General features: G+C 49.1%; 1 protein-coding gene across 1 annotated transcript; it reads right to left on the bottom strand.

Moving 5' to 3' along the window:
• Positions 1 to 61: 61 nt before the first annotated feature.
• KRT8 (keratin 8) lies at positions 62 to 8,841 on the bottom strand. Its single transcript, XM_064284179.1, has 9 exons — positions 8,434 to 8,841; positions 4,743 to 4,951; positions 4,055 to 4,115; positions 3,461 to 3,556; positions 2,685 to 2,849; positions 2,280 to 2,405; positions 1,463 to 1,683; positions 1,249 to 1,307; positions 62 to 513 (listed from the first exon to the last, which is right to left on the bottom strand). Exons 1-9 carry the CDS (start codon positions 8,779 to 8,781, stop codon positions 314 to 316), a joined length of 1,485 nt encoding a protein of 494 aa, XP_064140249.1. The 5' UTR covers positions 8,782 to 8,841; the 3' UTR covers positions 62 to 313.
• Positions 8,842 to 25,858: the final 17,017 nt, after the last annotated feature.

The raw sequence follows: 25,858 nt of genomic DNA, 5'->3' as shown, positions 1-25,858 counted from the left end.
AGCTTCTGCGGTCCCAGGAAAAGTCCTCCTGACCACCTCCCTCTCCCATACCCGTGGACAATATCTGCACTCACAGCAAGGTGGGTTGGCTCAGGCTTTATTTTGGAAAAAAACAATTGGTTTTAGTTGGGGTCATGGGCAAGAGAGGGTACTCCAAGCAGTAGACTCCCCCGGCAGAGTGGGCTGAGGGCTGGGCTGAGGGCTTAGCCAAGCCTCAGGTCTCCTGTTCCCTACACACCCCTGCACAGCTCCTTCCCGAAAGCTCCAGGGCAGCCAGGGGTAGGTGTAGGCTGGGATGGGCCACAGTGGCCATTCACTTGGGCAGGACATCAGAAGACTCGGACACCAGCTTCCCATCACGGGTCTCAATCTTCTTCACAACCACAGTCTTGGTGGAGCCGGTACGGGTGGAGAAGCCAGGGCCTCCGCCAGAGCCGAAGCTAGACTGGAAGGAGCTCACGCCGTAGTTGAGGCCAGGGCTTGTAAGGCCCCCATAGGCCGAGCCCAGCACACCTGATCAGGGACAGAGGCAGCCACATGAGGGGGGGGCCTCCCTGCACCAGGCCCCACGGCCCCTCTCTGCTCACTCCCTACACGGCCGCCAAGGATGGGGAATCTAGCCCAGGTCTGCTAGGTTCACTGCTCCAGAATGTCGAGGGAAACCAGGAGCAGGGTGGGAAAGAGCTTCAGTATTAGCTATGTGACCTTGGGCAAGTCATTTAATTGGACCTCAGCTTCCTCTTCTGTAAAAACAGGGAAATTTACAAGGGCTGTATAAATACTAAATAAAATAAAGCACGTGAAGTACTTTACACTGCACCTGGCACCAAACCCAACCCAAATCCATCACTGTCAAGTCGATTCCAACTCATAGTGACCCTACAGGACAGAATACAACTGCCCCATAAGGTTTCCAAGGAGCAGCTGGTGGATTTGAACTGCTGACCTTTTCGGATAGCAGCCATAGCACACTGTAGCTCTAAGCCACTGTGCCACCAGGGCACAGAGTTACCATTTAGTTGGGTGCTTTCTATTGTTAACTATATGATTTGGGTCTTGGGTATGTCCCCCATTACCCTGGAATTCCCAAGAACAAGGATCCTGCTCCTTCTCATGGACTTCCTCCTCAACTGCCAAGGTCACTGGACAAGCAACTGAGCACAGCGCCCTCAGAACACGCCTGCCTGCTGGAGAACAGATGCAGGCCCTACCCTCCCGCCTCCATCCCACAGAGCCCGGGACGCTCACCGGAGTAGCCACTGGTGGTCTTTGTGTGGATGCTCATGTTCTGCATCCCAGACTCCAGCCTGTACCCAAAAGACACATGGGACGTCAGGATAAACTGAGCCCTTCTTATCCCAGGACAACAGGACCAAAGTTCCCAGGGGAGACCACCAACCCCTGCCCACACCAGGTCCCAGGCATGGGCACCAGGGCCAGCATCAGAGATCCCCATCCTCACCGGCTCTCCTCGCCCTCCAGGAGCTTGCGGTAAGTTGCGATCTCGATGTCCAGGGCCAGCTTGACGTTCATCAGCTCCTGGTACTCACGCAGCTGCCGCGCCATGTCCTGCTTGGCTCGCTGCAGGGCAGCCTCCAGCTCAGCCAGCTTGTTTTGGGCATCCTTAATGGCCAGCTCTCCACGCTGCTCAGCGTCAGCGATGGCAGCCTCCAGGGAAGCCCTCTGTGGGGGTAGGGGGACAGGTAAGCAGGTAGGAGGATATCTGATGTGCCTCCTCCCCTGTGCCCATTTCCTCTTCCTTAGGGTCATTATTCCCTGACCCAGACTAACCCCACCCAGCTCAAAGAAAACAAGGGAAGTGAGGCTCAGAAAGCTGAGTAAGAATGGAGAACTATGGTGGGTGGCTTCCAGGCACTTCCCCACACAAACCTCTCACCTGTGACACTACACGGCATCATCCCCACCTTAACTGGACTAGATCTCCAGTTCCTAGACTTTCTTAAAGCATCAGAACCCAATCTCATCCTGACATATAAGACAGATAAAACAAAGCAGAGTTGGGGGAGTCATTCTGGACCTCAACCTACCTTCCCAACCTCCTTCCACCTTTGTCATGGCCCCAGGGACTGCCTTAGCACTGGTCACCTTCCCAGGAACAGTCTAAGAAGTTGTGCTGTAGCTCTCACCTCTAATTTCCAAACTCTGGTCTAGGATTCCTGCCCCTGGCCCCCAGCCCCCTCACTCCTTCCTACATTATCTTCTCTCACCCACATGTGTTCCAGGGTCCTCTCCCACACCCAGGCTAGTCTAGTCCGTACCTGGCCTTTGAGTGCCTCGATCTCAGCCTGAATCCGGCTGATATTCCGGTTCATCTCGGAGATCTCAGTCTTCGTACGACGAAGGTCATCCCCGTGCTTCCCAGCCAGTGTCTGCAGCTCCTCATACTGCAGTGAGAGACAAGGAGTGAGGCCTGAGGGATGGCCCCCTGAAGCCCAAGATGCCTTCTACCCAAAGGAAAGTACCCACTCTGCCAGGTCACCTTGCCCACCCCCCCCCCATACACACCCCACTAAAGACCTTCTAGGTCTTCAAGCACAGGGAATCCAGCATCCAGCCGGCAGGTTTAGCAAAGTTTGAAATCCTGCTCCCTCCCTGTGACCAGGGCATAGATGTGGCCAGAGTAGGGAGGGGGTAGCCTAGGAACAAATGACTCTGCTCTTCACCTTGATCTGATACATGCTCTCAGCCTCAGCCCGGCTGCGGTTGGCGATCTCCTCATACTGGGCCTTGACCTCGGCGATGATGCCATCCATGTCCAGGGAGCGGCTGTTGTCCATGGACAGCACCACAGACGTGTCCGAGATCTGGGCCTGCAGCTCACGGATCTCCTGTCATGTGGAGGAAGTGGTGAGACTCTGTCCCTGCCTACAAGGAACCCCCTTTTGCAGAAGGGGCTTCCTTAAGGAATAGGACAGGACAACTAAAGGATAAGTCAGGGCAGCAAAGGAGAGAAGCAGGTGGAAGTCAGGGCTGGGGAGAAGGCAAAGTTCCTGAAGAAGGAAGATGGGTCAAAAGACCTGGAACATGGAGGGAGGTAAAAATGAAATGAAGCAAGGATAAAAGAAAGCCTGGCTTTGGGTGAGGAGCCAAAGGGAAAGAGTCCATCCATCCTCTCAGCTACCAATACTAAGTCCACAGAGGGATCCAATGTGGCCCAAAGATTAGGAACAAAGGCTCTAGGGACAAGAGTGGGCCTGGGTTTGCAGCAGGGTCACCACTTTCTGCATGATGACTCTGGACAGTTTGTTTCACTTCTCTGAGCTTGCTTCCTCATCTGTGAGATGGAGAAATACCCATCCCTCATACAGGGGGACAGAGCATGTAGGATACCTATGCTGGGCTAGTATTGGTAGCTGTGATTATTTGTGGTGGGCCCTTTTCTATTGGTGTGCTGTGCCCAAGGGTAAAAGGGCTGACTCCCCAGCCCCAACAAACATACCTCTTCATACAGTTGCCTAAGGAAGTTAATCTCGTCGGTCAGCCCTTCCAGGCGGGACTCCAGCTCTACCTTGTTCATATAAGCTTCATCCACATCCTGGGGGATGAGGGTGAGAGGGAGCATGAGCTGAGTGCCCACACTCAGTCCCAACCCAGCGGCTCCCCATTGTCCACCCAACAGCCTAGACTTCAGGACCTTATAGCTAACTGTCTTCCCCACCCCTACCTTGGGCCCAGTCCTCTGCCCCATAGCAACCCCAGCCCAACACCTTCACATCTTCTTGCTGAAACACACCCTCCTCCTCCTTTTCCTCCTTCAGAAAGCCTTTTATGGCCAGACATCTAATTCTACTGCTCCATTTTATTAACCATGTCCCAATATCAATGTCCAGAATTCTGTCCAGATGCACCTAGTTACCTCCCTGTCCTTCTCTACTTTTCTATGCTATGTACCCAGAAGACACTCAAATGTTGAAATAAATGTATTTGTTCCACTGCTTGGAAACATTTAGGGGCGGAGCCCAGAATGCCTTCTTAGTCTGAGTCTCTAAGCCCCAGCCTCCATGTCTGGTTGAGGATATGGGTACTCCCTCACCTTCTTGATGAGAACAAATTCATTCTCCATTTCTGTTCGCTTATTGATCTCATCCTCGTACCTGGTGATGAAACAACTTAGAATCAGAGAATGAAGGCAAAGGCGAGGTTGCCCTGGGTCTCTTGAAAGGGGAAGGGGACATGAATATCTATAAAACCCAGTTCGTAGAGGATACAGGATATCAGAGAGCTGATTCTTCTGCCCCTGCCAGCTGCCCCCTCCCTGCCCCTCACACTATTGTCAGCCAGTGGGTAGGCCTGGAGCAAGAAATCTCTCTCCATGTCCATGAATCCCGTTGTATTGGATATATCGGGAGAGTTAGAAGCGGGAACTGACATAGACCTCAGACAGAACTTTCTGGGGTTTGCTGGAGGTCAGGGGTCATGAATAAATAGGGGTCAGGGATGTAAGTGTAAAATTGTCTCTCCCATCTTAGGTTTAGTATATAAACATTACCATATAATTTATTGTCTAAATACAGGCAGTTCTGATATTGAAAGGGATGCTATTAACAATTTCCCTGGGATAATGGGTGTAAACGTAGACTGCCCTGAGCACACCCAGTGATATGGTCACCCTAATTACATAGGACTACATTACCCAAAAGTAGAGGGCCATTGGGACTTTGGCCTCTGGTCCCAAGGGACAAGGCAGGATGACCTCAGGTCGGGGAGGGGGAGTAGCTCACTTATTCTTGAAGTCCTCCACCAGCCCCTGCATGTTGCCCAGCTCTGCCTCCAGCTTCAGTTTCTCCTGGCCCAGCGTCTCCAGCTGCCGCCTAAGGTTGTTGATGTAGCTCTCGAACATACTGTCCATGTTGCTCCGAGATGTCTTCTGCTGCTGCAGAAGGCTCCACTTGGTCTCCAGCATCTTGTTCTGCTGCTCCAGGAACCGTACCTGCATAGGGGAGGAGGGAGCAAGGAGGTCCACATCAGGCCGGGGCTCAGAGACTGGAGTGGGGGACACACTTGGAAACTGTACATTCTGTCTCTTTCTCTAATCCACTCCCCAAGCAGTGAGGTCCCTGGAACCCAGCAACCTGGTTAGCTGTTTTGGGAGGATCACCCATGACCTGGGGGAGACAGTATAATGAGGGGGTAGGGAGCCATGCCCCTCCAATGCTGGAAGGGGTGGGAAGCATGGTTGGAAGGGGACAGTTAGGGGACTTACATTGAAGCTGTGTTTGCCTAGCAAACAGGTCTTAATACTTAGATTGTCTATTACACACCAAAAAAATAGCTAAGTTTTCTAAGGTTGCTTTTATTTACACTCATATAAGACTGAAAAAAGAAAACTTAGGTTGTCCATATCAAATAAAATTATCATTATTATTTGGAGTGACTCTGAGGGACTCGTGGAGATTATAGGGAAGCTTTATCCAACACTTTGTCTAAAGAACACTGGACAGGAGGCCTAGGTCCTGGCCAAACACTGCTACTAACCTGTGCCACATGACCTTGAGTTGCCTCCCCTCTGTGAGCCTGGCCTCCTCAACCCTGCAATGGCCTAGAGGAACTCAAACAGCCCCTTTTGGGAGCCCCGTTTCTGTACAGAAGTCACTCTCAGCTGAGGAAGAAGTTAAGAGGCCTGAGAGGTCTGTCTGTAAACTGAAGGCTCCTCCCTCCTCCCCACAGCAGTGTCTCTGAGATTCTTCAGGATCTGCTGGAGACTGTCTAAAAGGCAAAGAAGGCCTGGGACAGGTCTCCTACCCCCTGCCCTACCCTTGAATCCACAGCCCTCCCCTTCTGCCCCAAACACAAAGGTCCTGGGTTCATTGGGCTCAAACAATCCAGATCTTAGGATGAAATTAGGGCTTGTTAGATGGGACATTTATAAAAGAAAGAATAGACTAATTCCAAGATGGAGAATGTTTTGTATTTTGTTTTCAACCAACCCAAAGTTGTAATTTTTTTTTAATTGGGTGGACTTGGAGGAGAAGGATGTTTTAAGGGTACAGCCTAGATCCCACAACCCTCCCCCCTCTCTAAATCTCTCTCTTCTTCAGGTCACTCTGTGTCCCCCAATAATAAAAATGATAGTGATTATAACAGCTAGCTCTAATGGATTATTTAATATGAGCCAAGACCACTAAACACTTTACATGCATTATATTGTTGAATAGGCAAAAACGCATTGATCTAGGGACTATTACGCCCATTTTATAGAGGAGAAAAATCAGACTTAGTTAGGTAACCAGGTAGGAAACAGGGGAGCCATGTGTGAACTGGAATTTGGACTCCAGGTCTTAACTACTGACTGTGAGAACCCCAGAGCTAGTACAGTGCACTCGAGATGTAAAGTCAAGAGTGCTTAGAGAAAACGTTCTGCATCCCACTTTGGTGAGTGGCGTCTGGGGTCTTAAATGCTAGCAAGCGGCCATCTAAGATGCATCAATTGGTCTCAACCCACCTGGAGCAAGGAGAATGGAGAACACCAAAGACACAAGGTAATTATGAGCCCAAGAGACAGAGAAGGCGACATAAATCAGAGACTACATCAGCCTGAGACCAGGAGAAATAGATGGTGCCTGGCTACAACCAATGACTGCCCTGACAGGGAACACAACAGAGAGTTCCTGATGGAACAGTAGAGCAGTGGGATGCAGACTTCAAATTTTTGTAAAAAGGCCAGACTTAATGGTCTGACTGAGCCTAGAAGGACCCCAGAGGTCATGGTCCCCAGACCTTCTGTTAGCCCAAGACAGGAACCATTCCCAAAGCCAACTCTTCAGACAGGGATTGGACTGGACTATAAGACAGAAAATGATACTGGTGAGGAGTGAGCTTCTTGACTCAGGTAGACACATGAGACTATGTGGGCAGCTCCTATCTGGAGGGAAGGTGAGAAGGCACAGGGGGACAGAAGCTGGCTGAATGGACAGGGGGAATACAAGGTGGAGAGGTGTACACTGTCTTGTTATGGGGAAAGCAACTAGGAGTATATAACAAGAAACAAAAACAAAAAAACAAACCTAGTGCCGTCGAGTCCATTCCGACTCATTGCGATCCTATAGGACAGAGTAGAACTGCCCCATAGAGTTTCCAAGGAGCCCCTGGCAGATTCGAACTGCCGTCGTCTTGGTTAGCAGCTGTAGCACTTAACTACTACGCCCCCAGGTTTTTTTTTTATATATATATAGCAAGGTGTATATAAATTTTTGTATGAGGGACTAAGTTGATTTGTAAACTTTCAATTAAAGCACATTAAAAATAAAATAAATGAAAGTGCTTAGCAAGAGGCAAGGAACCCGCAACCATTCTCTAAAGAACAAGGAAGTCGTTGGTATCCTGGGGGACTCCAATTCCTAAAGGGCTCTCATCTGCCCCAGGATTTCATTCCTTCCTTTCCCACAAAGCCTCCCAGAAGCCAGTCAGCAGGGAAGGGCCCAATCCTCCCGCCCGCCGGGGGCCCAGGGGCCCCTAAGGCTGCAAAACCCGGCCTGGCTGTTTCTCTGGGAAAGTGGAGCCAGGCCGCTGGGGCGGAGCAGGGTGGGTAAGAGTGAAAGGGGCAAGGGCCGAGAGGGAAGAAGGAGGTTGGCGGGACGCGTTTCTGAAGCCATAAACTCAGGGGTTTAACAGGCCCTACGACCCGGGTCCAACGCCCGCAGACTTTGAATCCCCGATAGGGGCTTTAATGAACCCAGCTCCTGGCGTCTCCCCAGCCACCACCCGCATGCCACCCTACCCTTGACACACACCCAGCCCAGGCGCTAAGAGCTCCGCCAGGTGGACTGAAAGCGTCCCAAAGCCGGCGAACCTCAGCCCTTCACCCCACGGTAGGGGGCGGGTCTCTGCCCCGCCCCGCCCCGCCCCGCCCCACCCCGCTGGCTCCCAGGACAGCGGCCGGGCTATGACTCATCCTTGGACCCCCCACACTCGGCCTGGGGCGCCAAAAACCTTAATTAATATTTGCCTATTTGAGTCAAGACACCCTCTTTCGTCTCCTAGAAACCTATCAAACCCCTATTAAAAAAAAAAGCACCGGGCACCACTGAGGATCCAGCGGAGCGGTGCTAAAGGAGAGGGGTGAACCTGGAAGGGCCCTTTCCTCTCGCCCTGCAGTTTAAAAACTGAGAGCATTCCAGAATGAAAACTTTATCCACCGCTCAGACCTCGACTTGGGGGTAGTTTGAGGGAGGAAACCCCAGGATCCAGAGTCACATGCCATCCGGACCCTCTCCCTATCCCTGCCCCAGCCCCACCCAAAGTGCATGGGAGAAGTGAGTCATAGGTTAGAAGGCAGTGTTGCCAGGGTGAGCGGGGCCAGCAGGACGCCAGTTGAGGGACTAGAGATGTGCCCACCAACAGGGCAGCCAGGAGAGAGGTTGCAGTCCCTCATAGGGTGGCAGGCATAGCCAGCCGTGCAGGGGGAACCCTCACCTTGTCGATGAAGGAGGCAAACTTGTTGTTGAGGGTCTTGATCTGCTCCTTTTCCTGGGTGCGCACGGCCTGGATGTTGGGGTCCACCTCCAGCTTAAGGGGGCTTAGCAGGCTCTGGTTTACGGTGACGGATGTGATGCCCCCCGCACCTCCTACGCCGAAGCCCCCGAACGGACCGAAACCGGCGCCCAGGCCGGGCCGGAAGCTGCTGCTGCTGCTGCTGCCCACCCGGGAGAAGGCAGAAGAGCTGATGCGCCCGCCGGGCCCGCTCGTGTAAGAGCGGCTGCTGAAGGCCCGGGGTCCAGAGGTGGACACCTTGTAGGACTTCTGGGTCACCCTGATAGACATGGTGGAGGCTGGAGAGGAGGCAGCGGCGGAAGTAGACAGAGGTTCGAGAATGAGCCAAGAACCTGCTTCTAGGTGGGGGACAGCTCCCAGCGATGGCCCTTATAAAAGAGAACCCAGCCCAAGGGCAGGGGGAGCGGCCTCCTACCTGAGTGGCTAGGCCCTGAGGGGGCCGGGCCTAACCTGACACCTGCCACCTCCAGGCAGGGCTCAGGTGGGGGCAGCAGAGAGCTGCTCCCATCCAGGGGCCCACTCCAGCACCGCCCTAGAAACCCAGGACAGAGCAAATCGTTGAATGTGAAACCGGAAGGAATGTGCCTGGCCGGCCATGCTGGAGCTCCCTGTGCCAAGGAGACTTGCCCTGGACCCCCCATCTGCTGGAACCCTGGCTCTAGGGTCTTGTCTCCTTCCCTCCTGTGACAAATAAACTGGAGAACTGGGAAGCATAGCAGGAAAGGGACCCCTGGTATCGGGGTCTCCTTTGAGCACTGACACCCCACAAGAACACTCAGTGTTCTTCTCCCCCCTTTAAGGGATTATGGGGCTCTTCCCTGCTGGATCACAGCGCACCTGGGCTCCAAAACCTTGAACCTGAGGTCAACCATTTGCTTCTGTCTCTCCTCCATTACTGCAGTATCCTCAGTACCTGGTACTGTGCCAGGTCACCAAGAGGGGCCCGGTAAATATTTGTGGAATGAATGAATGAAAACGCACACACTCTGGCTAACTTCCCTTTGGGTCTGTAGGTGCAAGATAATGTGAGACCCAAGATAGCACTTTTTATGGACACAATCCAGTACCCTCCTCTTCTTCCACAGTCTCAGGATCCTCCATACAGATCTGACACTGTAAACCTTGCTGAAGGGAACAGAGAACAAAGAACAGGGGCTAAAAGGGCAGAGAAGTACAAGGGAAAGAGGGGCTGGGTTGGGAGGTCTTCATTGTTCTCATTGTGGCTTGAGGGAGTCATTTCCATAGCTCCCAGAGCCTGAATCACCAGAAGGGAGAAAGGACAATGTGGAGTGGGGTGAGTGGAGTGGGTGGTACATGGCACTGATAAAGAGCAAGTCTGCAGCCACCTAGACCCCCCTTCTCTTCCCAGGCCCCCAACTGGCCAGAGGAGATGGAGGAAAGAGTCCCTGCACCTGTCTCCCTGAACCCATTATCAGAGTGAGTCAGGAGAGCAGGTTGGGCCACAGCACACACCTGTGGGAGGCTGGAGAATGAGGAGCTGAGCAAGGAAGGCACCTGGGGCCCGGGTGGGGCTGGATGGGGCAGCTGTGTGCGCATGCTGTGGGGAAAAGGCAGGAGGTTTGGGTCCCCGAGGCAGACATTCCAGGTGCAATTACCTTATGGCTGGGTGCAGGGCATGAGGTGGGGACTGGATGAATTTTAACCTGAGGGACTAACAGATGACAGAAGCCCAGATCTGCTGGGGGAGAAACAGAGGTACAGGTGGCACACAGCCCCCAACCCAGGGAAGGGCTGACCACCTACTTTGATTTGAATTTGCTGTCAAGTAGATTCCGATTCATAGCGGCCCTATAAGACAGAGTAGAACTACTCCATAGAGTTTCCAAGGAGCACCTGGTGGATTCTAACTGCAGATCTTTTGGTTAGCACCTATAGCACCTAACCACTAAGGCACCAGGGTTTCCAACCACCGACTAGGAGGGCAAATATACAGGTTCCTCCCCATCCTTCTCCAGGAGAGACACTCAGGCTCCCACAAGGACGGGCACATAGACCCCTACCCAAATGGACAGTCCATCGCCAGACAGTGCCCCCTCCCTGGGGAACAGACATAAATCCTAAGAGACAGACACACAGACAAGCTCACACACACACATAAAAGGACACACTTTGAAGTCCCTTCCAAAAAGATAAATCCAGAAACCCCCAGAGAGGACCTCAAGGTCACATCCCTTCTTCCCTCTCTCTTTTTCCTCTCCCTACCCCTCTTCCTCGAAGGCACTGGGGTTTACCCATCTTTAGGCTGGGACCTTCTGAGTGTACTGAACCATGCAGAGGGAATCCAGTTAGCACCTGTTCATACCAGGCCCTCTCCCAGCCCCTTTAAACAATGTTTAATTTTCCCAAAAGGAGGCCTGGTGGCGCAGTGGATAAGTGCTCAGCTGTTAACCAAAACGCCAGAATTTGAATCCACCAGCCACTCTGCAGGAGAAAGAATGTAGCAGTCTGTTTCCATAAAGATTGCAGCCTTGGAATCTCTAAGAGGCAGCTCTACTCTGTCCTGTAGGGTCACTATGAGTATGAATAGACTCGATAACAATGGGTTTTGTTTGGTTTTAATTTTCCCAAATACTTGCCACCCGCTCCCCAACAAACACGCACAAGCAGCAACACTGAGAGACTTCCCATTCCAGTAACCAAAGGGAGGAGGGGATGGGCCCAGTGCCAAGCCAAGGACAGAGAAGGCGGAAGGAGAGAGGGAGGGGCTGGTCAGACAGGTATTGCAGCCCTGGGGAGAGGGGACAACCAAGGCCCCCTCTTTCCCCTCCTCCACACTATTGTCAGAGGGGCCTGGGGAGTTCAGAGGGGAGGGCCTATTCCTGAACTCCTGGTTTTAGCAGCCTAAGGAGCACAAAACAGCAACCTAGAGTTCCTTCCTGAAATTCAAGCCCCTCCACCCCACCCACCTGGCTCCCTGGTTCCAAGAATGTCTCTTGGCTAAGGTGAGGACAAAGGGGGCTACAAGGGATTGTGCTTCTGCTTGCTGGCTGAAGGGCTGGCCCAGATCTCACCCAGAAAGAACCCCTCTTTGCTGGGGCAGCCCAGAGCAAGCCAGGGCCAAAAATCATTGGATGGGGGTGTCAGCTCCTGAGTGCCCAGAGACCCAGGCAGCCCCTCCCCCAGTCTCAGTAAGCAGAGCTGTCCTCTCTGCTGTCCCCTGTCTGGGAGTCCACGGGTGGCGGCACAAGGGGAAGGCAGCTGGGACTAGGCCCAAGTGGTGAGGGAAGGAAAAACCGGATTGGGGCGGCCACCGGTACAGCTCCTTGTAAGGCTGCCTTTGGCCACTGTAATCAGCACCACTGCGCACCCAACAAAAGGGAAAGTGTTTGTGGTGACTGTGCCCAACCCAGAGGACCCGCCCCAAACCGCCTTGCCTGGAGAGCCAGAGAGGGAAGGAGGAGACATTTGTTCCCTGCAGGTCAAGAGTGGGGGCCAGCCCCCCTCCATGGTGCAGAGTGACCGCAGGAGGCCCTGATGCCTCAAGGCTGGGGCAGAGGTAGGGTGGGCGGAGTTATCACTGCATCACCCACAATTATCAGAAAAGATAGCCTGAGCAAGTTTTTTTCAGAGAATCAGGACTGAAAACATTAGGATAACATATTCATAGCAGCATTGTTCAAATGTCTACCAAATGATTAACGGGTAAACAAAATGTGGTATCGCCGTACAATGGACAATTACTCTCAGCAAAAAGGAATGAAGTACTGACGCAAGCTGCAAAATGGATGAGCCCTGAAAACGTCGTGCTAAGTGAAGGAAGCCAGTCACAAAAGGACAAATATCCTATTATTCCATTTATATGACATCTCCAGAATAAACAAACCATACAGATAGAAAGTAGATTAGTGGTGGCCTAGGGATGGAGGGATGGGGTGACTGCTAAAGGGTATGAGGTTTCTTTTGGGGGTGATTAAAATGTTCTCAAATTTAGTGATGAGAGTTGCACAACTCTGTGAATATACTGAAAAACATCGAATTGTACACTTTAAGTGGTTGCATTGTATGATATGTGAATTATCACTTAATAAAGCCATAACACCACAGAAGCATAAGTTGGCCACACAAAGCAGGGGATTTTTAGGTCAGTTTTTTTTTTTTATATATATATATATATATATATTTATACGGGTGGGGGAATAGGAGGGAAGAGTTTGTTTGGATGCTGAAGGAAAAGGCGTTCTCTACCTCTAGCTAGTAACTAAGGCAATGTCCCCCAAAGCACTAAAATTGCTTTAAAAGATGGGGCAATTTAAAATGTCATTGTTGGCATAGTTTAGTACCTAGGCAGCAAGAACAATCAGTTTAAATAGGAAGCCACTGATGGTGGGTAAGCCACATCATGAAAAATAAAATTGATTTGATGGCTGATTTTGTGTTGGGTGCCTCAAGGCCAAAATTGCTCATACGATTAAATTGTTCTGATGATTAGAGCCATTCAGAATGGGAATGGACTGCCTAGGGAGGCCAAGCTCCTGTTCCTAGAAATACTGAGACCAAGGCCTGGTTACCAGCCACTCACGGGAAGGCAGAATCCTATGCTAGGTAGAGTTTGGATTTTGTTGTTGTTAGCTGTCACCAAGTTGGCCCCCAACTCATGGCAACCCCATGCACAACAGAACAGAGCTACCTGGTCCTTGTACCATCCCCATGATTAGTTGGGGATCAGACTGTTGTGATCCACGGGATTTTCACTGGTTGATTTTCAGAAGTATGTAGATCACCAGGCTTTTCTTCCTAGTCCATCTTAGTCGGGAAGTTCCACTGAAACGTTCAGCATCATAGCAACACACCAGCCTCCGCTGACAGACACTGGTGGCGCATGAAGCGCATTGGTCTGGAATCGAACCCAGGTCTCCAATATGGAAGGTGGGAGTTCTACCACTTAACCACCAACGCCTCACAGAATTTGGACTAGAACTTCCAAATTCTCCCAATTCTGAAAGCCTTTTATCCATGTCCCACTACCACAGAGCTTTACAAATAGAAGATTAGACAGTCATGGATGTTCTCTGAATTGAGGTTTTAATAGGGGATGTGATTAGAAGTTACTAGAACAAATATGGGGGGAAGTATGGCAAGGTAAGGTTTATTGTGGAGGAAAAAAGACATAAAGAGACAGGAAGGCTGCTGCCCCTCTTCCCACCCACCACCCGCATCTCTACTGATACCAAACCCAAAAAGCCATCCTTGAATGGGCAGTTGGTGCTAGGCAGGAAGGATCCAGTTATGGTTCTGTCCCTGGAGTCCTTCCCTTTAACTCTGGTTCTTTATTTGGAGTGTGCACATCAAAATCACTTGTGAAAGACTAAAAATGCACATGCCCAGGCCACAGTCCACACACTCTATCTCTAAGGTGGAGCCAGACATCTATGTTTCGGAAAGCTTCCTCGGTACTTTAGCCGTGGTCCCAATCACCAAGACCCCTAAGATCAGTCTTCTCTCCCCAGTGGGAACAGGACAGTCCCCAAGTCCAGAGCACTGCAGAGTCCACTCTTAGAAAGGAGGAGACACCATGCCCCTGAGGGAGGAAAGAGAGTGATATTTTACCGCCTGGCCAGGGACACAAACACAAGGGCTGAGAGAGCACCCAAATGGGCCCTAAAGGCAGCAGTGCCAGGGGACCTGAATGAGGGGAAGTGGAAGGCAGGGAGTCACTGGAGAGGCTTTGGAAGGGGTGGGGGTGGGAAGAGGATTTAGATGAGAAGTTGAACTTGAGATGGGGGAGACACAGGGAAGACAGTGAATAGGTCCCTGGAAGAGCCCTGAGGAAGGGCTCACACAGGCCCCAATGGTTCCACTGTAGAACAAACAAGGAAAGCGCTTTCCTAGGTGTGATCCAACCAAATGCAGAAATTATTGAAAAATATCATTAATAGCACACACAAGCAAAATTTTGCTGAAGATCATTTAAAAACAGTTGCAGCACTACATCAATAGGAAACTGCCAGAAATTCAAGCCAGATTCAGAAGAGGATGTGGAACAAGGGATATCATTGCTGATGTCAGATGTGGATCATAACAAATTATGGGTAACATTGTGAAGAATGGAAATTCCAGAGCACTTAATTGTGCTCATGAGGAACCTGTACACAGATCAAGAGGCAGTCATTCAAACAGAACAACAGAATACTGTGTGGTTTAAAGTCAGGAGAGGTGTTTGTCAGGGTTGTATCATTTCACCATACTTATTCAATCTGTATCCTGAGCAAATAATCTGAGAAACTGTACTATATGAAGAAGAACTGGGCATCAGGATTGGAAGAAGACTCATTAAAAGCCTGGGTTATGCAGATGACACAAACTTTCTTGCTGAAAGCAAAGAGGACTTGAAGCACTTACTGATGAAGATCAAAGACTACAACCTTCAGAATGGATTACACCTCAACAAAGAAAACAAAAATCCTCACAACTAGACCAATAAGCAACGTCATGATAAATGAAAAGATTGAAGATGTCAAGGACTGCATTTTACTTGGATCCACAATCAAGACCCATGGAAGCAGCGGTCAAGAAATCAAATGACACATTACATTGGGCAAATCTGCGCAGAAGACTCCTTTGAAGTGTCCAAAAGCAAAGATATCACTTTAAGGAGTAAGATGCACCTGACCCAAGCCATGGTGTTTTCATTCACCTCGTATGCATGCGAAAGCTGAACTATGAATAAGGAAGACTGAATAAGAATTGCTGCCTTTGAATTATGGTGTTGGTGAAAAGTATTGAATATACCATGGACTGCCAAAAGAATGAACAAGTCTGTCTGGAAAGACGAACAGCCAGAATGCTCCTTAAAAGCAAGGATGGTGAGACTTCGTCTCACATACTTTGGACATGTTATCAGGAGGGATCAGTCCCTGGAGAAGGACATCATGCTTGGTAAATAGAGCGTCATTGTGAAAAAGAAGAAGACCCTCAATGAGATGGATTGACACAGTGGCTGCAACAATGGGCTCAAACATAGCAATGATTGTGAGAATGGCGCAGGACTGGGCAGCATTTCATTCTGTTGTACACAGAGTGGCTATGAGTCTGAACAGACTTAAAAAAAAAACCCAAACCAAACCCAGTGCCATCTAGTCGATTCCGACTCATAGCGACCCTATAGGACAGAGTAGAGCTACCGCATAGAGTTTCCAAGGAGCGCCAAACAGGCCTCAAGGGCACCTAATAACAACAACAGATGTGGTCAGGTGACTAGACCAACTCGCAAGAGGGAGGAAGGAATACGAAAGATCTGGGGCTCAGCTACAACTGACCTGTTTCCACCCACACCTCCAGGCCCCTTAGTTACCTCTGGCCTGAGCTGCTTGGTAATGGTGCTTTTGTCCAGAGGCCTATAGTTCACAAGTTTCTGCTAAGCAACCTGAGGAAGGCATTAAGGAATAGGGTGCAGGGACAAGGTCCTTTGTTTTTTCCCATTTTTGTTCACCCATTCATCCCTTCATCCACTCATTTGCTCATCAGGCTTAGCCTGACAGATTTAGAGAAATGAGTTTTTTGTTTCTCTCAAACCATTTAGGTACAAGTGGGAGCCTCCTTGGAGCAAGACAAGGTGTATCCTGAAAATCCCTGTTCACAAGTGATCATCAGGAGTCCTGAGTAATTAATTCAGCATACTGTTGGCTGAATATACATTGGGCACATGCTGGGAAACTCAGAGGAATAAGACCCCTAATCACTTAGGGGGAGACAGGCAGACATAAAATACCACTTATTCTAAACACCATAATAATATCATTATATGATACAAAAATGTTTTACAAACATTAATTCATTAAATCTTCATAAATACCCTATAAAATAGATGCTATTTTATAGACAAAGAACCTGAGAATGGAGGTGCAAGAAAAGCAATACGGTGGTCTAAACACCCAGGAATTATTCTCAGGTCAGCAAACTGGCACCCAGCAGGGGCTAGGGTCTAAGAGAAGGGGACTGAAGATAGGCACATTTTGATGGGAAGAGGAGCGGAGTCACAGGCTAGGCTCAAGGATCCCCCATGGAGGTAGGATGGTCCCTAGGGTGGGGAAGGCTACTGAGGTAAGCTTCCTTTCCCTCAGTGTTGATTGAAGTCAGTCTTCTCTAGGATGAAATCTTCCAAGTCTCCATTCCAGATCACTCCTCCCAGCACCAGCCCCTCAGAGAAATCTAAGCAGAGTCCCGGATTTCAGAAAAACATCCCCAGGCACCTCCCTTAAAAACTCATAATTCATGGTGTTGGACAAGAACCTTTGAATGCCCTGCTACCCCATAACTTGCCAAGAGGTCCCAGACGAGGGCCCATCCCTATCAAGCACACACTAGCCCAGGCACCCTCCGAGCCCTTAGGTGAAGAGGAGGACCCCTTTCTTGCTTTCCTGATACACGAAGAGTAGTAACCCTCCACACATGGTACAAAAGAGAAATTCAGACAACATGGGGTAGTCCTCTGAGTGCTTTTCTCCTGGTCTCCGCGTCTCATTCCATCTGACCCGGAGATATGGTACTGCTTAGGCCACTCTCAACCTTTTCCACGGTCATGGCCTACATGAAAATGATAGTATGTATATGGCAGGCTGGGGCAGGTGGAAAAATCTGTTTGACACCAGATGTGCTCAGGCCAGGGGCTGTGGCCACCCCAGGCCTCACTTAGACACTCGGAGGACTGATGGGGTCAATATATTACACAGTTGTAGCCCGGTCCCTGCACAGCTGGTATGACCAGGCACCCTGGTTGGGACCCTCTGGCTTAGGGAGACCAATCTGCTTTTGTGAAGTGAGGAGTTGAGGAAAGAACTGGAAAGAATAGGGAGCAAAAACCCAGCCTTCTTTGGACAGAAGGCTCAGGGATCAAGGGCACTCATCAGAGCTAGAAGTCATAAACACGCAGGTATCAAGGTCCAGCCTGAAGTTAATGGCCTACCATAAAGCCATAGCCCATGGGAGAAGGGGGCTAAGGGGGGTTCTCCTCAAGAGTGAGCTGCCCCAAGGCTAGCCCTGGCCACACCTGTTTCACCTGCTTCAGTGGAAGGAAGTAATGACTCTGTCCTAGCTGAAATCTGGCTGAGTCCCAATGAGTCATCACCCTGTCTGGGTTTTAACATCCTTAATACCCTCTGATTAGTAGGGGTTGGGCTGCTCAACCTCTGACGTTCCAAACTTTACTACCACCAACAACAAAGGTTTTATGATTCTATACATCATTCAAAGATTCTAAGGAATTTGACTTCAGTCAAAATCCCAATGAGGATTTTGGAGAGGGTAGAGGTCATACCAAAACTGAAGAAATTGAGGATTTTTACCAACTTCTGCAGCCTGAAATTGATCAAACACGCAATCAAGGTGCATTGATAATTACTGGTAACTGGAATGCAAAAGTCGGAAACAAAGAAGAAGGATGAGTAGTTGGAAAATATGATCTTGGTGATAGAAACGACACACATGATAGAATTTTGCAAGACCAATGATTTATTCATTGCAAATACCTTTTTTCAACAATATTAAAGGAGATAATGCATTGGGCAAATCTGCTGCAAAAGACCTCTTTCAGGTGTTAAAAGCAAAGATGTCACTTTGACAACTAAGGCGCACCTGACCCAAAAGGTGATATTTTCAATCGACTCATATGCATGCGAAAGCTGGAAACAAATAAGGAAGACTGAAGAAAAATTGCTGCCTTTGAATTATGCTGTTGGTGAAGAATATTGAATATACCATGGACTGCCAGAAGAATGAACAAATCTGTCTTGGAAAAAGTACAGTCAGAATGTTCCTGAGAAGCAAGGATGGTGAGACTTTGTCTCATGTACTTTGGACATGTTATCAGGAGGGATCAGTCCCTGGAGAAGGACATCATGCTTGGTAAAGTAGAGGGTCAGTGAAAAAGATGAAGACCCTCAATGAGATGGATTGACGGAGTGGCTGCAACAACGGGCTTAAACATAGCAACGATTGTGAAGATGGCACAGGCCTACGCAGTATTTTATTCTGTTGTACATAGGGTCGCCGCTATGAGTAGGACTGACTCGGCGACACCTAACAACGACGACAAGGGAGGCTGATATTTCTTAGAAGAAATTCAATAGGAATGTTCCTTAAAAGCTAGGATTGCAAGATTTCAGCTCACTTACTTTAGACATGTCGTTAGGAAAGACCAATCACTAGAAAAGGGGACAATGTTTGGTGAAATAATGGGTCGATGAACATGAGGGAAACCCTCAATGAGATAGATTGACACAATAGTTGCAACAATGAACTCAAACATCCCAACAATCGTGAAGATGGCACAGGACAAGGCAATGTTTCATTAAGGTTGGCATGGGTCACAGCTGACTCAACGGCGACTGTTGACAACTGTAAAGCCAAAACCAAACCCTTTGCCGTGGAGTCAATTCTGACTCATAGTGACCCAACAGGACAGAGTAGAACTGACCCACAGGGTTTCCAAGGAGTGCCTGGTGAATTTGAACTGCCGACATTTTGGTTAGCAGCTGTAGCTCTTAACAACTATGCCATCAGGGTTTCCGATAACAATAGAGGTTGATGATAGTAACTAGGTGTTTTTTGAGCACCTGCTCCCTGGGATACACGTAAGTACAAAGCTCAGCCCCTGCTCTCAGGACACATGTGAGGCAGGTTCTCTGCCCCAAACAAACGTACAACTGCTCACATCCCCATATCCCACCAATGTACACACAGCTCAACCTACACCACACATCCACACTTATCCCCATCACATACACACTTGAGTACACACACACCCTCCCCTCTCACACACAAGTTGTCCTCGTTCTTACTCCAAGGTGTACAGCCACCTCACATCCCCATGACACACAGGTACCACTCTGTTATGGATTGGATTTTTTCCCCCAAAAAATGTGTGCCAACTTGGCTAGGCCACGATTTCCAATATTGTGTGATAGTCCACCATTTTGTCATCTGACGTAATTTTCAGATGTGTTGTAAATTCTACCTCTATGATGTTGATGAGGTCAGGATTAATGGCAGTTATGTTAACGAGACAGACCCAGTCTACAAGATTAAGTTGTGTTTTAAGCCAATCTCTTTTGAGATATAAAAGAGGGAAGCAAGTAGAGAGACATGGGGACTTCAAACCACCAAGAAAGCAACACCAGGAGCACAGTGCATCCTCTGGACATGGGGTTCCTCCACAGAAAAGCTCCTAGACCAGTCCACTTTGAGGACTAAGGTGCACCTGACCCAAGACATGGTATTTTCAATCCCCTCATATGCATGCGAAAGCTGGACAATGAATAAGAAAGACTTATTCCTCCACAGCCAACAGAGAAAGAAAGCCTTCCCCTGTAGCCGACGCCCTGAATTTGGACTTCTAGCCTACTAGACTGTGAGAGAATAAATTTCTCTTTGCTAAAGCCATCCACTTGTGGTATTTCTGTTATAGCAGCACTAGGTAACTAAGACACTCCCCTTACATCTCCTATGCATCATACCCGTGTACATATCACTCTTCCCGTATATACCACACACTTACACCCACGCACACACAACCATATCTTCGGAACCTAAGCAAATGGATACACATTATTACTCAGGATTCTTGGTTCCAGGTGACCAAAATCCATCTCAAACAGGCTTAAGCATAAAATATAATTTATTTGTTCACATAACTGGGAAGTTCAGGGGTGCATTTGGTTTTTGGCATAGATGAATCCAGGGGCTCAGTGATATCATCAGGGCCCTTTTTCCACTTCTTTTTGTTGTTTTCCTCTGTGTTAGTTTTATCCTCGGCAAATTATTTCCATGCGGTGGCAAGGATGACTCCCAACTACTCCAGGTACATGTATCTCACCAGGTGAGCAAACCCAGCAGAAAAAAAAGAAGTACCTCTTTCCCAACTCCAATTCCAGTTCCAGTCGAGTCAATTCCAACTCATGGAGACCCCATGTGTGTCAGAGTAGAACTGTGCTCCACAGGGTTTTTAATGGCTACTTTTTCGGAAGTAGATCACCAGGCCTTTCTCACTAAACCTCTCTGGGTGGACTCAAACCACCGACCTTTCAGTTAGCAATTGAGCTCATTAACCGTTTGCACCACCCAGGGACTCCCTTGTTTCCCAAAACTTCCAGTTAAAGTTCCAAGGCTGACTGTCATTGGACTGACTTATGTCACACGCTCATCCCTGAATCAATCACTGTGACCAGGGCGATAAACTGGTTGCCGGTTGAGTCGGTTCCTACTCATAGCGACCCTATAGGACAGAGTAGAACCGCCCTATAGGGTTTCCAAGGAGCAGCTGGTGAATTCGAACTACCAAGCTTTTGGTTAGCTGTTGAAATCTTAACCACTGCGTCACCAGGACTTCTGGCCAGGGGAATTAAAAAAAAAAATAGGATGCTGTAATTATGGCTAGACTAGATCCTATGCTCAGCCCCTGGGAAGGGGTGGGTGGCTCCACCCAAAGCTACATAGAAGAGGAGCAGGAAGAGCTGATTTGCCAAAAAAGGGGGAAGAGAAGTTGGACAGGCAAAAACAACAGATGTTCACTACACACACTAACCCAAATGTACACAAATAAAGATGTGGAAACCTAGAGAGCTTCAGGGGTGTAAAGATATCAGTGTGCATGTTGAGCCTTTGTATAAATATAACTACTATCTGGCCCAAGTCTACCTTCTGTACCTTATCAACAAAATATTGATTTCAGATAAAAGCATGATTCAAACATATGCTTTAGGACTCCAGAGGCGGGGAAGAGCCCTTTAAAATGGGGTTGGGCTTGAGCAAGCTGAACTTAGAAATGTAAGCTGTGGGTGGATGGACAGGCCTAGAAATGCCATGAGCCATTGAACAGGAACAGGATCCCTGTGGAACAGAGTGGAAAGGCTGGGTGGTGACGGGTGGGGGGAGGGGGTTACTCTTAAGGGCCTCAAAGGCCAGATGGAGAAGCTTGGGGTTTACCCTGGAGTAGATCGCGGGGGCTACTGAAGGAGAGAGGGCAGGAGGGTGATGTAGTTAAAGCAGTACTTAAGGAAAATTAAACAGGTTGAGATATATAAGTTAGATGGCAGGGGCAAAAACTGGAGGCAGGATGCTAGAAAGGGGGCTATTGCAGAATGTGGGCAATGGGACCTGTGGTGTGGTAGAAGCCAAAAGATCAGTTGCCGTCAAGTCAATTCTAATTCATGGTGACCCCATGTGTGCCAGAGTAGAGCTGTGTTCCTTAAGTTTTTAAATGATTGATTTTTCAAGAAGTAATTCACCAGGTCTTTCTTCTGAGGCACCTCTAGGTGGACTCGAACCTCCAAACTTTTGGTTAGCTGCTGAGCACATTAACCATTTGCACCACCCAGGGACTCCATGGTAGAAACACAGTGGAGTGGAAAGACAGGAATGGAGTCAGGCTATGGTAAGAAGGAAGAACCAACAGGAATGTGGCAGCTGGTTACAGGGCTGTGAGTCCAAGGTGGAGAGAAGGGAGAAAGTGACTCAGATGTACTTCCAGTAGCTCTCTGCTGAGCCCTAGCACTTTCACTCTAGCCAGGCTAGTGCACTTACTAGCCATGAGCCACTAGGCCTACTCCTACCATCTCATTCATCCCACTGGTTTCAGGCCCCAGCTCCTTGCCGAAAGAGTAGATTCCTTTCAGGGTCTGTGTCTGGTTCGTATCTGTGAGCCAGGCAGGGCCAGCCCAGAGAAGATGCCACAGAGTCAACATGCATGGAGCCTTTCCCGAGCATTTGCCTTCTTTTCATTGTTTATCCCACGCACACACCCTTCACTCCAGCAACATCATGGTGAGGCCACCACAAAACCCAGCATGGTCCTCAGCAGCAAAAGTAAGCGTGGGCAAGCCCATTTTTAACCCTGCTGATTATATCAGACCTGGAGAACTGTGTTAGGCCCTAGGTCAACTCTTAGGAGGAACCTGGACAAATGGCATTTGATATAAGGAACTGTCTAAAATAAGGAGGAGATTGGAAGCCACGTCCCATGAGATCCCTGGAAAAGAGCCCAACACCTGTGGAAGCTGAGGACTGCCAGGAAGAAGTAAGGCCGTTCATCTGTGTGGCCCAAAGGACACAAGTAGGGCTAAATGGAAGGAATCCCCGAAGAGAGGCTTCTGCTCCCTGTAAGCAAAAAAAAAAAGCAAGGACTTTCCAAAAATTTGAGTTCCCTGAAAATGAAGTCTAGGTCACCCTGGAAGATGCGACTTCCCCTTCATGAGGAAGGACTCAAGCAGAAGGTCAAGGAGCCTAGAACATCAGATGGGTGTGGGGGCTTTAGAAACATGTCCTGAGAACCTACTATGTGCACTGAACACCTCATTTAAACCTGCCGAGTTGGGATTGAAAAGTATGCAAATTCACACACCTGTGAAAGGAAGAAGTTGACTCTGAACCCTGTCAGAGTCCTCACTGTGGGACTGGACCCAAGCCTCATCGTCATATGACAGAAAGCTAAAGGACAGTGGGTCAATCAAAGGAATACTGGAGCCACTTCCAATTTCCTGTGAAGTTGGGCAAGCTACTTAAGGTCTCTGAGATTCCTTTTCCTCAGTTCAAAATGCAAATACTTAACAACCACCTCAGAAAACTAATATGAACTTTATTTAGATAAGGGGATGTGCCTGACAATAGTAGGTTTTCAGTAAATGTTAACTGACTCTCACCACCCCTGCCTACTACCAGCTTGTCCTCCTCTGCCTTTCCTAAAGTCTCCCCCCTCCCTTCACTGTCTTCAGGACCACCCCCCATGGAACTTGTGTTGGCAGCTGCTTTGGCACCTCTGCCTTGTGCGAGCTTAAGTCCTGGTATTCCCCTACGTGAAGGAGCCTCTTTGCAGGAGAGAACTGTGTCTCATGCATCTGTGTGTCCCCTGGGGTTCCTGCCCAGCCCTCAGTAGGTGCTCAAGTGGGAGAGAGTGCTGGCTCAGAAGGATTGAGGGTAACTAGAAGGAGGTGGCAAACTGGGGGATATCAGAAGCTGTCTATAGAAGCTATCTCAAGTAATAAAGGAACAACATGCAAAAATCTGCCACCATGCAAAACAGAAGCTTGCAAACCCAACTTCTAGGGCATTAACCATGCAAAGTGAACCTTGCCTACTGACACTCCTTCCCTTCTCCAACTCTAAGCCCAGGGCTACTTCTCCTGCCCATGATGGTGATGGTGATGGTGATGATGATATTGATGATGGAGATGATGATGATGGTGATGATGAGGATAGTGAGGATGATAATGACGATGATGAAGGGAGCTCCCATTCACTGGGTTCCTACTCAGTGTCGGAGGAGCCCTGGTGGTGCATTGGTTAAATGCTCAGCTGCTGACCAGAAGGTTGGCAGTTTGAACCCACCAGCGGATCCACAGGAGAAAGATGTGTCAGTCTGCTTCCAAAAAGATTACAGCCTTGGAAACCCTATGGAGCAGTTCTACTCTGTCCTACAGGGTCCCTATGAGTCATAATGGACTAGAGAGCAATGGGCTTTGGTACTGTCAGTGTCAGATCTCTTACATTTATTACTTGTAACCCTAAAATAATCCATGAGGAAGGTAACATTATCCCCATTTTATAGATAAGGAGACTGCGGCTCAAAGTTTCTCAATGTGACCTATACAGTCAGTCTCCAATTCTCTCCATCAAGGGAAGCAGTAATGTGTATAACCCACAAAAATCATCCAAAAACATTTTTCCTATTTTATTTGCCATTTAAATATATATAACTTTCATTCATTCATCCAATAGTTCTTAGGCATTTAAACTACTTCTTCTACCTGAGGGATTCTGGCAGATTTGGGGGTCACTTCCTACCAATAGCTTCATGAGGACAGGAACAGGAACCTTGACTATCTTGTTAACTGCCATATCTACAGGGTTAGAAAAGTGCCAAGCAGACACTCCACTGATGTACATTGTTGAATGAAGTCACGAATGACTGATTCAGCCTGCTCCATCGCGTACATGTGCCTCTGTAAGAGAGAAAATGAGAGAGGGAACAATAGGTAGGGAAACTCTGCTACCCAATAACCAACCTACCTCCCAATTTCCCTGGTCTCTAAAGGCTAAGATAGCCCCAAACCAGAGTACAATTTCTCATTCATAGGTCTTATTAGGAATTCTGCTATGACCTGGAGGGTGGGAATGAGCTGGGCCCAGGCAGCCCAGGCTAGTTTAGCCTCAGGGATGTGGGAGGCAGCCTCCCATGGCAACTTAGTGTGTGTTTGTGTCTTCCCAACAGAACTCCAGGCTAAGGTCATCTATTCCCCAAGGCCAAGTCACTCCTTCCCCCCCCTCCCCCCCACCACAACCTTCCCTTCTTTCTTGGTTTCCCAGGAATACTAAGGGAAGCTCCAGCAGGAGAAGCAACTTCCAGGACAAGGGAGGCAGAGAAGAGAAAGCCCTACCCAAGGGAGGGGGGGGCCTTTTCCTTCCAGACCAGTGCTTCTGGCTTAGAAGTATCCAGCTGCAGAAGCCAAACCCCTTTGCTTCAGGCCTCATCCTAGGCCCATGGGCCCATGTGCCCATGTCTCCCAGTTCTCTCTTATCCACCCATATTCACCCTTCACCCCTGGATTCTCCATGGCCTGGCCCTGTTCTGCTTGGCAACCAGCTCCTACATAAACTCTCCACCTATGCAATTCACCAGTCTGGAGTCCCCGCTCCTCTGTCTCTGTCCCTCCAGCCTGGCTCTGTCCCAAGAACCCCTTTCAGGAAGCCATCCCAAACAGACTTGCCCTCCCAGACTTTACCCTCTAGTGTGGAGCCTCTGATTGGGCAACCCCAGCTCTGACCTGGTCTCCCAGGGTTGGGTGCGGGTCTAGGCACCCTCAGAGGCCTTGGAGTTCCCTTAAGAAGGTAATTACAGTCTTTAATTCTTACAGAAACTCTGTGAAATATGCATCACCCTCATTTTAGAGTTGAGGAAACTGAGCCTGGGGTTTAAAAAGTAGCTTGCCCGATTGTAGTAAAATAGAGAATAGGAAAGCCAGAACAGGTGCCTTCTTGTCTAAAAGCCACTTGCTCTCCTTCCTGCCTTACACCTCCCTCTCTCCTGTCCCTTGAAGATGGACGTGTGCCAGGCACTCCCTGCACCATGAGCTTTTATAACCTCATTCAGTCCTCTTCCCAATTAAACCTATGGGGGAAAGTACAGCTACCCTCATTTTACAGGTGAGGATACTGAAGCTCTGAAACTTTCCACACATTTCCCATAGTCACATAGCTCCTGAGTGCCAAGGTCAGAATTCAGTCTCAGCTTTTCTGGTTCTGAAACCCAAGAGTTCGTTTCCTACTCAACTGGGTCTAGCCAAAGACAGGCTGAAAGATGCAGGGGTCAGGAAGGCAGACCCTCAGCCCAGCGTGCAAA

Source organism: Loxodonta africana, chromosome 4, assembly GCF_030014295.1.
Source record: "Loxodonta africana isolate mLoxAfr1 chromosome 4, mLoxAfr1.hap2, whole genome shotgun sequence".
Lineage (NCBI taxonomy): Eukaryota > Metazoa > Chordata > Mammalia > Proboscidea > Elephantidae > Loxodonta > Loxodonta africana.
This window is presented reverse-complemented; position numbering and strand designations above follow the sequence as displayed.